The sequence below is a fragment of the Pinus tabuliformis genome, chromosome 3_1 (genome assembly GCF_031772625.1).
Source record: "Pinus tabuliformis cultivar Carrire ecotype Pingquan chromosome 3_1, CPIR1, whole genome shotgun sequence".
Taxonomy (NCBI): Eukaryota; Viridiplantae; Streptophyta; class Pinopsida; order Pinales; family Pinaceae; genus Pinus; species Pinus tabuliformis.
In genome coordinates this window covers 167,470,822-167,486,019 of record NC_142301.1, presented here as the reverse complement: position 1 = coordinate 167,486,019, position 15,198 = coordinate 167,470,822, and the positions used below count along the sequence as shown (strand labels likewise).

At 38.0% G+C, this 15,198-nt stretch overlaps 1 protein-coding gene across 3 annotated transcripts in view; it reads left to right on the top strand.

The window, feature by feature from the left end:
• The first annotated feature begins 3,754 nt into the window (after positions 1-3,754).
• LOC149186320 (protein PTST homolog 2, chloroplastic-like) overlaps positions 3,755-15,198 on the top strand; it is a 148,389-nt gene continuing 136,945 nt past the window's right edge. For 2 of the 3 annotated variants that reach the window (XM_089410962.1, XM_089410963.1), the window contains exon 1: positions 3,756-4,777. In XM_089410962.1, the coding sequence (XP_089267088.1) occupies positions 4,064-4,777 (714 nt within the window). In that variant the 5' untranslated portion in view covers positions 3,756-4,063. Of the gene's footprint in view, positions 4,778-15,198 lie in introns of all 3 variants that reach the window. The other variant, XM_089410964.1, reaches the window with a different exon arrangement.

Genomic DNA, 15,198 nt, shown 5'->3' with positions numbered 1-15,198 from the left:
CGCGCTTCAATATCAAAGTAAAAAAATAAATGAGATTCCATTATTAAATCACTTCAATTTACGTCATTCTACAACCTTAATAGTGAGATTATCACTCCACCACTCCCAAATAAGTTTGAAGGGTTTGTCCCATCCAAAAGATGTAAGAACACTTCAATATCAATGTCAAAAAAATTGATTTGGGCTTGCCTAGATTACCCAACCACATCACCATGGTAAAAAGAAAAAATATCAATATAAAATAAAAATATAATTAAAAAAACAAATGGGTGCTACAACAAAATGATCTTTTAAAAAATACTTTGAGAATTTTTGATGTAATAAATTATTTATATTTTTAACTTTACAAAACAATTAAAAAATCCCAAACACCTCAAAATAGTTGTCATCTATAAATAATGAAGCTTTCAATGTTGAACATATAATTAAGAGACCTCTAACTATTCTATGTTTTGGATTTTTTTTTTCAAGTGTTTTTTGTTATTTAAAATGCATCTTTGAATGCATAAATAAATCCAGTATTTCAAAAGACTTACTATACTTTAGAATTGTGTAAATCTGAGTGATGTCATTGTGCACCATGAGAGCAACATAAAACCTACTAATATGAGTAATGTCATTCTACAACATGAGAGCAACATAAAACCTACTTAGAAAACCCTATAAATTTCAACTTGAGATGGATGGGGATTTGTTGACTTTTTATTTTTATTTTTTTAATTGACACCTTAGATTGATTCTCAAGGGAATATGCTGAACATATGCTTAGTCTGAATGCCTATTAGGGGTTGTAGTGTGTTACAGAGCTTGTTAAGTTGCATTGATTTTTAATAGATTTTAAAAATTAAATTCTTGCTAAGTGGCTCCCTGCCCATCAATTTCCTAGAGATTTGAGATTATTCCAATTCCAATAAGCTCCTCTATGATAAGTTCCTCATTATTATTTATAATATTCATTTATATATAAGCAAATTTTATTTAACAAAATGGTCTATTACTTTTAATAAATTTTAAAAATTAGATTGGTGCCAAGTGGCTTCCCGCCCACCAATTTCCAAGGGATTTGAGATTATTCCAATTCTAATATATTCCTCCATAATAAGTTCCTAATTATTATTTATAACATTCATTTATGTATAAGCAAGTTTTATTTAGCAAAATGATCCTTTTTACAATAAGATGTATAATTTTTGTTTTTTGTTTTTTGTTTTTTTCCAAGTTAAAGTTGACCCATAACCTTTTTATACATGGTTAATGTAAATGTGTGCATTGGTAAGACATTCTTCACGATGCAAGAGGTAGAGATGGGTATCAAGAAGTTGGGTGCTGGAAAAACAAAATATTTAGCTGAACTCCAAGCAGAGTATCTAAAGTGGGGCTTAAAGGTTCTTGCAGTTCACATTAAAAAATTTTCAACATCATACAACAAGGGTTCCCCACAGATTGGACAAATAGTCTCGCAATACCTCTTTTCAAGAGTGGCGACGTCAATAATCCCTCTAGTTATAGAACCATAATGATAAACCCCTTGTTTGTAAAGTTATTCAGAAGCATGCTAGAAAATAAAATCAGCAAGCGGGCAGAAAAAATAGATAAGCGTGCTAAAGGGCAAGCAGGTTTTAGACCTAAACATTCCACAATTGATCATTGTATAGCTTTAAGGCACATCATTGAAAAAGTTTGGGAGAAAAAAGAAGAAGCGTTTTGTTGCTTTGTTGATTTCATAAAAGCGTTTGACACGATTCCTAGGGATAAGTTGTGACACAAAATGAAGAAATTTGGGGTTCCTAAACATTTGAGAGCAGCTGTGCATAAGCTGTACGAAGAGGTGAAAGTTAAAATTAGAACTTCAACAAGAATTTCTAAAAGTTTCAAAAGCGATATTGGGGTCAAGCAAGGTTGCCCATTGTCTTCTACCCTTTTTCGTTTATATATCGACAAGCTTGAGGAGTGGTTAAATTCGCAAGTGGGTGAAGGTACCAATTTGAGCAAGTTTGTTATAAGGCTTCTTTTGTATGCAGATGACCTTATTCTGATTGCTAAATCTGCTCTTGGTTTGCAAGAGAACTTACTATCCCTTGAGCATTTTTGTAGAAGGGTGGGGATGCACGATCAATATTAGCAAAATGAAAGTAGTGTTTTTCTCTAAAAAAATAAAACATAACCAACATAAGTTCTACTTTGAAGGCAACATTCTCGAAGAAGTTGCAATTACAAATACCTCGGAATTGACTTCAACAAAAATTTAAGCTGGGATGACTGTAGAAATAAAAGAACTTTGGGGAACATTTTATGCTTTTCAAAATAGGTGTAGAGAGGCAGACTTATGGGATTGGAAAACCACTCAAACTCTTTTTAGGCTTCTAGTGATTCCGATGATTCTCTATGGTCGTGAACTGTGGGCCAACAGTACATCCGACATGCAATGGAAACAAATTGAGAAAATTCAGAAGTGTTTGATTACAAACAAATTCAAAATTAAAAGTACAATTCTTTATGTCGTCTTATTAAGTGAAATATGGGTTGCCCCTATTGAAGAAATTGCTATGGTGCGAGTCATAAGGTATTTAAAATTATTTGAACAAATGGAAGAGGGCACATGGCCTAAGGTTGTCTTTAATGACATATTGTGCAAAAGAAAGAAGATTTGGATGTAACAAAATAACAAATGGTTCAGTAAATGGGGTATTTGTGTGAACACGTGTTCCATAAACAGTGAAGAGATAAAAACATTTGTTATGGATAAGTTCCACAAGCACATTTGGGATAAGGAGCTAGGGAGAAAGAAAAAGTACTATATTGAAGTGTTTAATCCCACTCATAATCATCAACAAAAAGCGTAAATAGGGGCCAATATTTCTTGGAGAGCCAAAATTCTTATTGCTTAGTTAAGGACTAATTCTCATCTACTTTGTTGTGAAACAAGGCGCTTGAAAAGACCAAAAGAAGTGTGGAAAGAAAGAATATGTATTTTTTGTTTTTTTCGGAAAGTGGAAACAGAAAAGCATTTCATTTTAGAATGTGACGTCTTAAAAGACAACATAGAAAGTTATGTAGATATTTTGGCAACTAGCTCTTGGGATAATCTATTTAGCGAGGGGTTTGTCGAGAAGCTGAGAGCGTTTATTGTGAGGACTAATTCTCATCTACTTTGTTGTGAAACAAGGCGCTTGAAAAGACCAAAAGAAGTGTGGAAAGAAAGAATATGTATTTTTTGTATTTTCGGAAAAGTGGAAACAGAAAAGCATTTCATTTTAGAATGTGACGTCTTAAAAGACAACAGAGAAAGTTATGCAGATATTTTGGCAACTAGCTCTTGGGATAATCTATTTAGCAAGGGGTTTGTCGAGAAGCTGAGAGCGTTTATTGTGAGGCTTCAAGGGAAATCGCTGAATACATCAACTAGATGAAGAAACACCCTGTCTCATAGACTATCTTTAGCCTTATAGACATTAAAATAATTTTATTTCTTTCTTTCTTCTTAGAAAGCAATAATTTTTTTGTTTTATTTATAAAATCTTCAACTATATCAACCACATTAATATTTTTAATATCATTATAAAATATTTAACATTTTTAATATCATTGTAAAATATCCTGTGCTGAATAAACAAAATAATTAATAATAATTACACCATAATTAAGCCAATCTTATAAGAAAAGGACCTTTTTATTAATCTTCTTAAAATAAGAATTTGAATATTTTTAATATAAATAAAATTTTACCCTCGCTCAAAATGATCCAAAATCCATTGCAAGTCCAGTTTTCGAAATTTCCAATTGGGGGAAACCATCCATCCTCTACGTCCGAGGATTCCGACTGAGAAAAGGAAGTTTGTAGACTGCCCGGCGTACGCAGTTTCGAGGGGCCGACAGCCACAGTTCCCGACAAGACGGTCGGATGGTGTCAATTTTCCGTTGAAATATTCATACTTGGCTTTTCGATCAGAACGGGGCGGGAGGGACGGTATTCAGAATAATGTTACCTTTAACTTTAATACCGTTGTGGGAGGAGATGATGAAGAAACCGTGCTTGTGTGTATGAGATGGAGGGAGAGCGTCCATGGGTGGCATTGCCGTTTTTAGTTACCAGAATTGTCCTCACAGTAACCTACTACTCCCAATTAGGTCTCTTGTCCTGCACAGACATCAGTACCATCGCCGGAATCCACAGCAATGGCGGCCTTGCCGGACTTCGAGAAAACGAAATAACGATAATAGGCTTTCAATGAGAGGTGCCTTGAGGTGTTCAGCAGGTGGCGGAAATGGGATTGGGGATGGTGATGTGGAATGGGAGGGAGGGAACGCTAGTCTTGAGCAGCGGGTTTTCGATTTCATGCAATCTTCTGGGAAGCCCAACGATTTCCCAACGAAGGATGAGTTGTTGAAGGCGGGACACCCTGATTTGGTGAATGCCATAATTGCCCACGGTGGCTGGCTAGCTGCCGGCTGGGCTGTTGAGGAACTTTCCCACAGTGATTCTTCTAATGATGATGAGGAAGAGTGCATTGCTTTTGAGGAGGAAGAAGAATATTGCGAGGATGGGGAACTTCAGAAGCCCTCTTTTCAAAACCCCATAGATGTGAGCGCCGAGGAGGTGGCCGAGGTGCATGTGGATACCGGGGATGGAGATGAAAGTGGCATAGCTGGGATGCTGAGCAGGCTTGAGAGGGAAAGATCGCGGTTCTACAGTGAGGTTTCGACAGGAGAGAAAAGGAGTAAGAAATCCACCCACGGTACAGAATCTTGGAGTGGCGTCCATGACTTGCGGTTATCGGTAAGTTACAGAGTCCCTAAACTCCGCAAATGTTTTGCTCCAAAATTCAGTTATCGATGTTCATATTGTGCGTTAATGTTCATTGCTTAAGGCTTGTAACTAAGACTTGTACAGTCCCATCTAAACTATACACCTCCAGGTTGCATATCTCGAGTTCCAGTATTCGACACTTCAGCTATTAGTGTGAACTGAGTATATGCATCCTTAACATTCACAACGGCGGTTTGGTCGGGACTGTGCTAGTATCTATATTCAATACACTTAAATGCGCCATGTAAATTCAATGCACCATTACACACAGGGGCACACATGTATCTATATTCAATACAGTCGACGTGCCATCTAAATTCAATGCACCATTGCACAGGGGTACGCATTCATCCTTACCTTTACAACGTCAGTTTAGTTGGATCTGTGCGAGTGCCTATATTTACCGCACTCTACGCACCGTTTAAATTAATGCACCTTTTCAGACACTTGCATAGACACACAAAGGAAGAGTTGATGGATTGCGTCTACCCCTACCCGAGACTGGAATGCCCCTCGCTTCTCAAGGTGCAATGCTGACGATGTACACGTGAGACAAAATAAGACTACTCGAAAGAGCTTTTCTATATCTAGTGTGTCTCAAGGTCTTATGCCTGGGAGACAATCAACAGTTAGCTTAAGGATGGAGGATGAGGATGAGGGTGGGGTTGAAAATGGGGTGGGCAGTGAATATGTGTTTTTTCATACTTTCACCACCTACCATTGCCATATGCATTGAATTTCCCTTGAGGTGGAGAAGAAGGTATGTGTAGCCCGCCAAAAGTGGGGTACCCCTTTGGAGAGCTTTCCTTTCTAATGTATTCTCCTTCAGCTGGCAGCAGCAGCCCCTGACAGCCACCCGATAGCTTTGATGTGCTACTTTATTTCTGCCACATGAGCCAACCATTATGTACCCTTGCTCATCTGTCTAGATCATATATTTGAAGGTGGATCATTCAATCCTAAAGGTATGGTTTTTCATTATGCCATTGAGTGTTTTTGCTTGCTTTTCTTGGGCACACTTGGGTATGGATTACTGGGTGACTTGGAAGGAGGAAGGGTTTCACTGTAGTCTTGTACCTTTACCTTCACTGGGGGTTAATCTTCAACCCTAGTCCCGTGGGATCTCCTTTACTAGCTTATAGCTTTAGGATGGACACTACTTGGGAAACCCTGAGTTTGGTAGCATTGTCCCATTTTCCCATTCCACATTTTTACTCCCCTCCGCACATTACATGCCCTATTTCATCATCTTCCCTCTCTGGGTCCACAAGGCTTTGGTACTCTCCCTCCCCTTTTCCACATGTTTGCAGCTTTGGCTCAAGGCTCGGAACGATGCCCCAAAGGTTTATGCAGCTAAAAAAAAGGAGATAAAAGCATAAATGGCCACATACAAAAGAAAATAATACCACAAAATGCAAAAGATGGTCGGGACAATAAAATTAGCATGTGGGCAAAAGCAAAACATGAGCTCTACCCCTTATCATTATGGCCATCACCCTGGTTCCTAGGGCCCCTATGAGGTCCCCCTGCATCATTAAGGAACATGTGCATGTCCCAACCCCTGGTGGGTAATGAAATGCCTCACCTTAAAGGCGTAATCATTGCTACATCATACACAACATGCTCTCTTCCTTTGGAGCCCCGCGTAGTTTAACAAAAGAAAAATCAATAAAAGGCAAAAGGCAAATGAAGAAGGGTGGAAAAACAAAGGCTGTGGTAACTCATGTACCATGATTGCTCCCTTCTACATTCATACACCCAAGTGTGTGGGCATCCCTCATCATTACCACCCTTGAGTCCATGTCATTTGGCCTTGAGACCCCTGTGTCCCCCATCCACTTCATTATTATCCACATTACACCTACTACCACTTGAAGGTTGTACTTTGGACATGTCCTTCCCTTTAGGGGTTGGGAACATCTAATAGGGTTGTTTATTAGCCACTCCTACCTAGGAGATAACACCATTACATGCTCAAAGCCCCAAATTCGGAAAGGAAACCCACTATGAAGTCTCATTTTTGCCCTTGATTAACAAGCTTATTCACTAAATTGCACTAATGAATTATTGTGTCTGAAGGTGAGGAGACGCATTGGATCTTATACATGATTGCAGGTGGGTTTTCATCTTGGACTTGGCCTCCCTATATGAGATCCAAACCCTCTAGAGGATCATGATGGTATTTGTAGGGTGAGCATTGAGAGCCATGGGCCTCCATTCATGCAGAGCATTGATCGCCACACCATGGGCTTCGTCAGCACCACTATTAGCTTATTCGTTGCCCCAATTATTCAAGAGATGATGTACTTGGACCATGATTCCCTAATCGACTACACATTGCACCTGATACTTGGCAGCTGATCCAAGGCCTAAAGGAGGTTGTGTCTTTCCTAAGGAGACATGGGAGGGCATGTGTCATCCTTTGAGCCAGTTGGAGACCCATGAGACCCATTTTGGAGCCCCAAGCCCAAAATAGGAGTCCTGGAGATGTTTTGAAGCATCATGAGGATGTCACCCTCTTCATCATGATTTTTGAGGCCTTCTACCAAAGTTCTAGCACAAGAGGCCCCAACGTTGCCTCTCTAGGCCTATTTGCATGCATGATGTCAACCTTGCGTGGGCTAGAGAGAGAGATCAATTAAATTTTAAAAGCTATCATGGTTGGCTTGTAACCATGGGTGGGTTACCTAGTATTTTAGATATGTTAGAGGGGCTTGTTCATTTGTAATTTGACCTCTTAGGTCTTGTATGTATTAGGGAGACCTCATTTGAGATCTTACCATCACTTGGGATTTTTGTATACCTCATTAGAGAATTCAGACTTACAATTTGAGGAAACTTTTGAATGTTTTGGGATGCACTTTGATGTTTGGATCTTTATTGTTATATTTTTGGAGCATGTAAAGTATTGTTGATAGATGGATATACTCTACATTGTTGTGTAAGTGTTTCTTTATGATGAAATTATCTTGAAAATAATGTCTAATGCATGGAATTTGTTCTCATGATAGGAATTCACACTTTGTTTTATTGAATATCTTTCAAAATTATAATCTTGGGAAGTTTTGCACATGTTATTAATTGATCATGTGGAAAGATTGCTCCTAGTGGATAATAATTGCATTTAATCCATGAAACCCCATTAACTAATGCTAAAGAAGGTAATTGTTGAAAGGGGTAACTAGGGTTTCCTCTTTTGGCCTCCTCGAAGTTCAATTTAGCCAACTATAAGCACGCATGACTCCATACTCCCAATGGTCTAGGCACTAAACAAATCCCTTGGTGGTCACACATAAATTTTCCTTTTTTTTCTCTTTTAAAAAAAATTGTCCCTTTAAGGATAAGGAGGCCATCTAGGGCTTGGTGCAAAATCTCTTGGAGGAGGTATTTTTGAACTTTGTTTGGATAGAACTCTTCCTTTGTGTCTCCTCTAAAGGACCTCAAATTTTGGTGGAATTCCCACAGGGGATCCTCCATAAATTTTGATGCCCTAAATGTCGCCTCAAGAGGGAACTCTAGAAACGAATCCTTCAACTTAGGGATTCTTTGAAGGTAAATTCTTTAGTACTTGGTGAAGTAAATCATACATTGTCTTTTCTCTTACTTACCTCGACCTCGGATGCACATATATTTCATGTCAAGTCTCAATTTTAGGTCTTGTGTGTTATTTCCAAAGGGGTTTTTCGTGGAAAGTCTTATTAGCCTCTCCCAAGGCTTGCACTTTTGTTGAATCTTTCCATTGAGTGAGCTTCCTTTCCTCGCTTCAAACCTATCAAGAAGATCATATCACAAGTGAGTATTACAATTTACTGGGACTCCTCCTGTTGGTGAAAATCCGAGAAGAGTAGGGGACTTAGGTTGTGGTGGCAGTGGGCCTCTGTCCTAGGTGTTCTTGTGCCCTCTAGCCTTTGCCTTGCAAAGTATCCTTTCATAAGGTCTGCTAGTTTGTGCAACAAGAGTATGAAAATGTACTGCTGCATCCCCTCACACCCAATCCCACTTTATGATGCTTTAGGGGGTAAACGTGTGAAGGATTCTAGTCTAGATACAACTTAGGTAATAGGGATTAGAGAAGCTAATTTGTACAGGTTGTTGGGTGGACCTGTTTCAGCCTTAGTGCATAACAATGATAGCTTGTGTGAGTTGTGGCACAAGAGGATGGGGCACCTGTGTCACAAGGCATTGCCTAATTTTAGGGAGATAGTTATTGGATTTTAAATGTTTGTTTCTAACATGGAGCCTTCGTATAGCTTTAGTAAATTTGCTTTAACCACATAATGAATGCTCAAGTGAAATGGAACATCCAATTGAAAGGCATTATTACCAATCTGTTGGATGATCTTATATGAACCATAGTGCAAAGGATTCAATTGATGTGAGTAGTTATCTTGAATATTTATTGGTCCAAATCAGTGTGGAAAAAGTCCTGAAAAAATCGGGATTTATTCCTAAAATTGCGATTTTTTCAGCAAAAGGATTAAATCGGCCGATTTTTTCATAAACGAAAAAATCGCGATTTTATCGAAATACTCCCGATTAAATCGCGAGTCGATGGAAAAAATCGGCGTGAAATTTTTTTGGCAGATAAAAAGCCGCAAAGGGTTATTTCAGTTTAGTTTTTGGCCTGTGCGTTTTTCATTGCTCGTTGTGGCTGCTGTGGAGAACCGAGAGAACGAGGGTTTGCAAGCGTGGAGAGGAGCCGGCGTAAATTCAAATTGTGACCCGGATTGATAGCATTTGCCAAGGTTGACCGTTGAATAACTGTTCCAGTTCAACATTGCCGGTAGATCCAATGTTAAATCCTTTCCTGTTTATTGCTTTTCATTTCCCTATAAATATTAAAAACAAAAGTCCTGCATGAATTGGTTCTACTGCTACACACGTTAAACTTTTAAAGGATTCTGGTGGTTGATTTCTCAATTTTGTGGGTTTGAAAATTTTCGATTAAGAAAGAACTCGAAGGGGTCTTTTCATGAACAATTATCAAACCAACAACCTTCTCTTCCACTTTAGCACAAATATCAACACAAAAATATGCTTAATATAAATTTATTGAATGCTCCTTATTAAAAACTACAAGCCGTAGCATTGTGATCTAGAAACTTAACAAGTTAACAGTTTATTAACCAGTGGAAAACCATTCCAAGTCAAAGGGAATTGAATCATTCATCGTATCATAGGATCAACAGTTACAATGAAGGTCTGTTTAGGACAGCAGAAAGCATGAATTTGATGAGTAAAATTCAACCACAAAAATATCAACTGCTGTAGAAAAGGACGGTGAAATAGTTGAATCAAACCATTGAATATATGCTATATCTCGAGTCCTCATTAGTAATTACTAATTACCATATCCACACATCCAATATTTTTGAAATTTCTTAACAAGATGTGGAAATGACAAGGGCTGAAAATTGAAATCACAGTGACAGTACCACTTTCATGCATTCTTTCCATTCAAAGAAAATGCGAAAACAGTCATCAAGGCATTTTCATGGACAATAACAATAAAGTTATAAACTTCATCAATTGTGAAAGATTCATGGAAGCCAAATGGGGCTGTTCCAAAATCTGGGAACATGTTGAATCCAAACGTTGGGATGAAGTTGAATTCATCAAAAGGAAACTTGCTGATGCCTGTTACATGGTAGCTTTCCTCACTTGCACTATGCTAATTTTTTAACAGATTCATGCCCATGGAGTCACATTAATGCCTATGAAATTTGAATCTGTTAGTGGGCAGTGTAGAGTAGCACAGTTGGATGATGATGCTGAGGAGGAGGTGACACCATCTAGGGTGGGCAGCAGCAGCAGCAGCATAGCACAGAGGCCACCTCTTCCATCGGCTTCTAGAGGACGATTGAGTCCATTTCATTTTGTATCCCCAGGGGCAGGGTCTTCTTCCTCTAGAGGAAAAGGCAAAGCCATTCCCTATTCCCGTAAAAGGGGAAGAGGATCTCAGTGATAGTGATTACTTGATGACTTTTAGATGACTCATGATGTACATTTATTATTTTTTTGTTGATATTTTGACTCTTGAGAGTTGAGACTCAGACAGGGCTCAAAATTCAGGAGTTGATTCACTATTTTGATATGTGATGTAGCACTAGACTTCATATACATATTATATATTAGCTTTCTTTACATGTTTATGTGGAAATGCATTTATTTGATGTTGTGGATACTCTAGATGTTAAACAAAATTAAAAAAAAAAAGAATAATTTTGTGTTTTTTAAATTTAGCTGACTTTTTTGAAAAACTCCCGACTTTGCCGAGTTTTTCAACTTTTGGACCCTTGCCGAATTAATCCCGACTTCGACTTTTTCCACATTGGTCCAAATACAACTAAATTTAGTCGCCAACTTGAAGAGATAATGTGGAACTCTTTTTTTATCCATTTGTTCTTTCTATTTTGCTCGAGTGCAAAAAGGAATATCCAAAACATGTTGACGAAGTTACTTCATGCGAGAAATAAATGACGTAGATTTGAGTTGTTCATTTTCTTGATATTTAGTAGCTTGATGAGGCAATGCCAAAGGGAGCTCCTAAGGATCTGGCTACTTCCTAAACTCTCAATTATATGTGTAAATGTCTCAAGCACAAAGTGAAAACCCAAGGGTAACTTAGAGGGCTCACCATTGTCACCTCAATAACTCCTTCTGTCACTTTAGGTTGGTTCTTCTCTAACACAAAGGGGGATATTCCAAAGTAGGATTGCTAAGGCCATGACAAGGAGGTTCTAGGTTGTTAAGAGATAAAGCACAAGCAAGAAAATTAGGAGGAAAAGGCTTTAAGCTATGTTTTGCACATGTATTCATCTCATGATATTAACTTATACTACATGAATTTGACCACCTTTAGATCTAGATCTCACTGACAAGTGACAACTCATTAATGAATAATAACAACACTTTAGTAGTAGATAAGGATGACATTTCATAAGAAGCTGGTCTCAGATTTTGTGATTGTCTAGGGAATCACAATCTAACAAAGGTGATGTGAAGGGATAGCTTAGCAAAATATTGCTTTTTATAGCTCAATAAAACAATGGGGTGATGGAGGACAAGGGGCTAATGCTTATCCAATGCTTCGAAAAATGTAATCAAAAGGTCAAACTAAAGAGAACAAGTTTATGAATGGTTAAGACAAATAGAGCCATGCCACAACAGGCCTTAATTGTATTAAATGATGTAGAAATAAACTTGGAGGGGATTTTAAGGGTGCCATATTCAAGCAACACTATGAGGGTACTTCCTACAATGTAGTGTTAACCCAACAATAACTATGAAAAGATGATAGATGTAAGATGATACACTTAGAAATAAGACGTCATAAGAAATTAATTGGGGAAAATCTCTCGCATTAAACCCTTCCAACATGGGAAATGCACTCTTCCATCTTTTCTTCTCTATCATGTCCTTTGCGAATAATGTTGATTTTTGTAACTTGGGTGGGTACTTTTGCACAGGCCTTGCTTTTAGGGGGTCACACAATTTGGCTATGACCTTTGATTTATTAGCGCTAGTCTCAGTTGTTGAAAACTGCCCAGACGTTAACTTATATGCATTTTTTGTGTTTACGAAATCTGTGAGATATATCCCACATCCACCAGGTCGAGAGACTTCTTGGCTTTTATATACAACAACAGTTGCATCTCTTAACGACGCGTAGTGCACCACAATGCCCCTTGTGGGATCCTTCCTTGGCTCGACACTTGTGCTGGGCGCTGACTTGGTTTGTTGAAATTCGTTGCATATACATAGATGAACTTGGAGATCGGGGATGCGCCATTTTTAAAAAAAAATTATAATAATTTTAATTAAAAATAAATAATTTTATAAAAATTGATATTTCTATAAAATTAAACTCATTTATAATATAAAATTATTATTAAAATAACCAAAAAATTAGTATATGCATAGGAACATTTTTGCCATTTCAATTTGCATATGCCTGAGAATTTAGCCGCGAGGCAGACTTGCAAAAATTCAAAGGTGTCGAAAAAAGTTACATCGGCTCCAACTGGGGCCTACTTCCCCCTGTGGGATGCAGAGAACCTGTAGACCTGTGCCTTTCTGTTGGGCTATGGAGTCATGCCACAAAAAAAATTATCCATCTGCACTTTGAAACCTGCAACCTGTAACTTGTGAATGTTCTCAAACTGCAATTAAATCCAATTCCCTGTTGAAAACTGCTGCAAATCAAGAGCTGAAAACACGGATGCTGAGAACCAACCGACATTACATAAACTAATCCATACTGCAATCTGAAAGTTGAAACCAAACTGTATACCAATGCTTCTCCATTGGGCTATGTAGTCATTATTAAACTGATCTAATGCTTATAATGTAAACTGAAATTGCTGAAATTAAATCAATCTACACGCTGCATACTGAAACAATCCCTAACTGCACTCTAGAATCAATCTGATCTAGTACACACACTCCTATTTTATTGGACTGAACGTATAAACTGTCTAGTGTAGTCATGCTTCCAGTGCAACCATGGCAGCATTGGATTAACTGACAGACCACCTTGCATGTAGCTGAAAACTTGAAAAGTATATACAATATGAAATTCAAATTCCATAAGAAAGTGATGCTTACAAATGAATTTTGAATAGTGCATCCTCTTTAAACATCAGAAATTGTTGATCATTGCCATGAGGAAGAAAAACATGCAGCTGCATGCCATTATCATAGCAAGAGATGCACTTCTGATTATTTTGAACCAGTGGAATCAGTAACCTAGTGGAATCGCCATATAGACGAAGTGGAGCCGCTATGTGAAAGAAATGCAACCAATAGCAAATGCCTATCCTTTGTTCACCAGCAAGGAATAGAACTAATCAACTATCGTTTTCCGGGGATAGATATCTTTGTTACTTTGCTCCCCGACAATGGCGCCAAATGTTTCTTGAAGGCAGTTCTTGGCTGCGAAACTGTGCCGAGAAACCAACTTGACCAATCTTTAGGTTCAAGCTGGCCCTCGAACCAGAGGGGGCTCTCTCAAGTGTTACAGGGCTTTTTAATGCTGTTCACTGTCAATGGACTGCAACCTATGAAGCATAACGGCCAGATCTAGGATTTGTTGTGTAGGTGGTTGTTGACGTGTCACAAATCCCTGCTCACAAACAAAGCCATCTCTTGCAAAGACCTTATCAAAGTGCCAGCGTTCAACTATGGCAGAATAACATAGCTTGAAAGGATTTGATGGAGGAATGGAGGAGATATTAGGCAAATAAATATCCTTCCTCGATGTCTAATTATCTAACTAAGAACAAAAACTTATAGAAGGATCTCGACAACAAACAATAATACATTTAAGAATTTGTATAGAAGCAGCAATTTTATGATTTAGAGGGATCAGCAATGACACATTGTCAACATGATCTACTCAGTAAAGAACATAACACTGCGGTAGGCTGTCAGGGAGGTTGTGATACTTAACTTAGCCTTGCCCCAGTGTCCTATACAACCACAAACATATGCAGAAACAAGATATGTAATACTGGAAGCACAAACATGTGAACAATTTCTGTCATAAAACTGAAGCCATAAACTTTGATTCAAAATTCTGTAGTAGAAGTCTTTACAAAAAATGCCAGGGTTTTGGCATCAAAAGCCAACCCTTTTACATTAAAAATGAAACAATATATAGGAAAAACCCATCCTGAAATTAATACTAGTCTATAGGAAACAAATCCTAACAAATAAACTAAAAATACAATAAAATATTAAATTTGCTGTAGAAAATCTGGAAATGGCAGAAAGTCTTCTGCCTTTAAATCTGGGAGTGATCTTTTAGTTTCTGATTCTTCTGCTAAGAAATCTGAAGCTGTTTAAGATTCTGCCCTGTAAATTTGGAAATGATTACTTGACTGCTGATTTTGTTCCATCAAATCTTGGACTGCTGAAGTTGTTGAAACTATCCACTAGAAAACTGCTAATCTCCTTTAAGTAGTGTTAACACTGCCACTTGTATTCTTCACTTGACCTTTTACCATCCATGGTCAAAATATTGCTCAATTTACCTTTACAACGAGAATCTAGATCTCTCCAATGCGCATTTCAGGCATGAAAGACTGCAGGTAGTTACACTATTCCTATCTGATCGTGGTGATAACCCAAGTATGATTTGATGAAGTCCCTCACAGATCCTTGGAAATTTGCATCATTTAATTCCGAGTCCACATCTTCTAGCTGAGAGGAAATAATTCCAGTAATGTCCAGGCAAAATGACATTTATAATAAAAGCAACTCCACCATTCAGGAATTTTAGATTTGGGAATAAGAGAGCCTATAAAAAAATTCCATATTAAATAAAAGCGGATGACGCTACAGTTGCTAGCTGCTGAGTAGGTGTCAAGCCAATGGCCACCATTCGATAA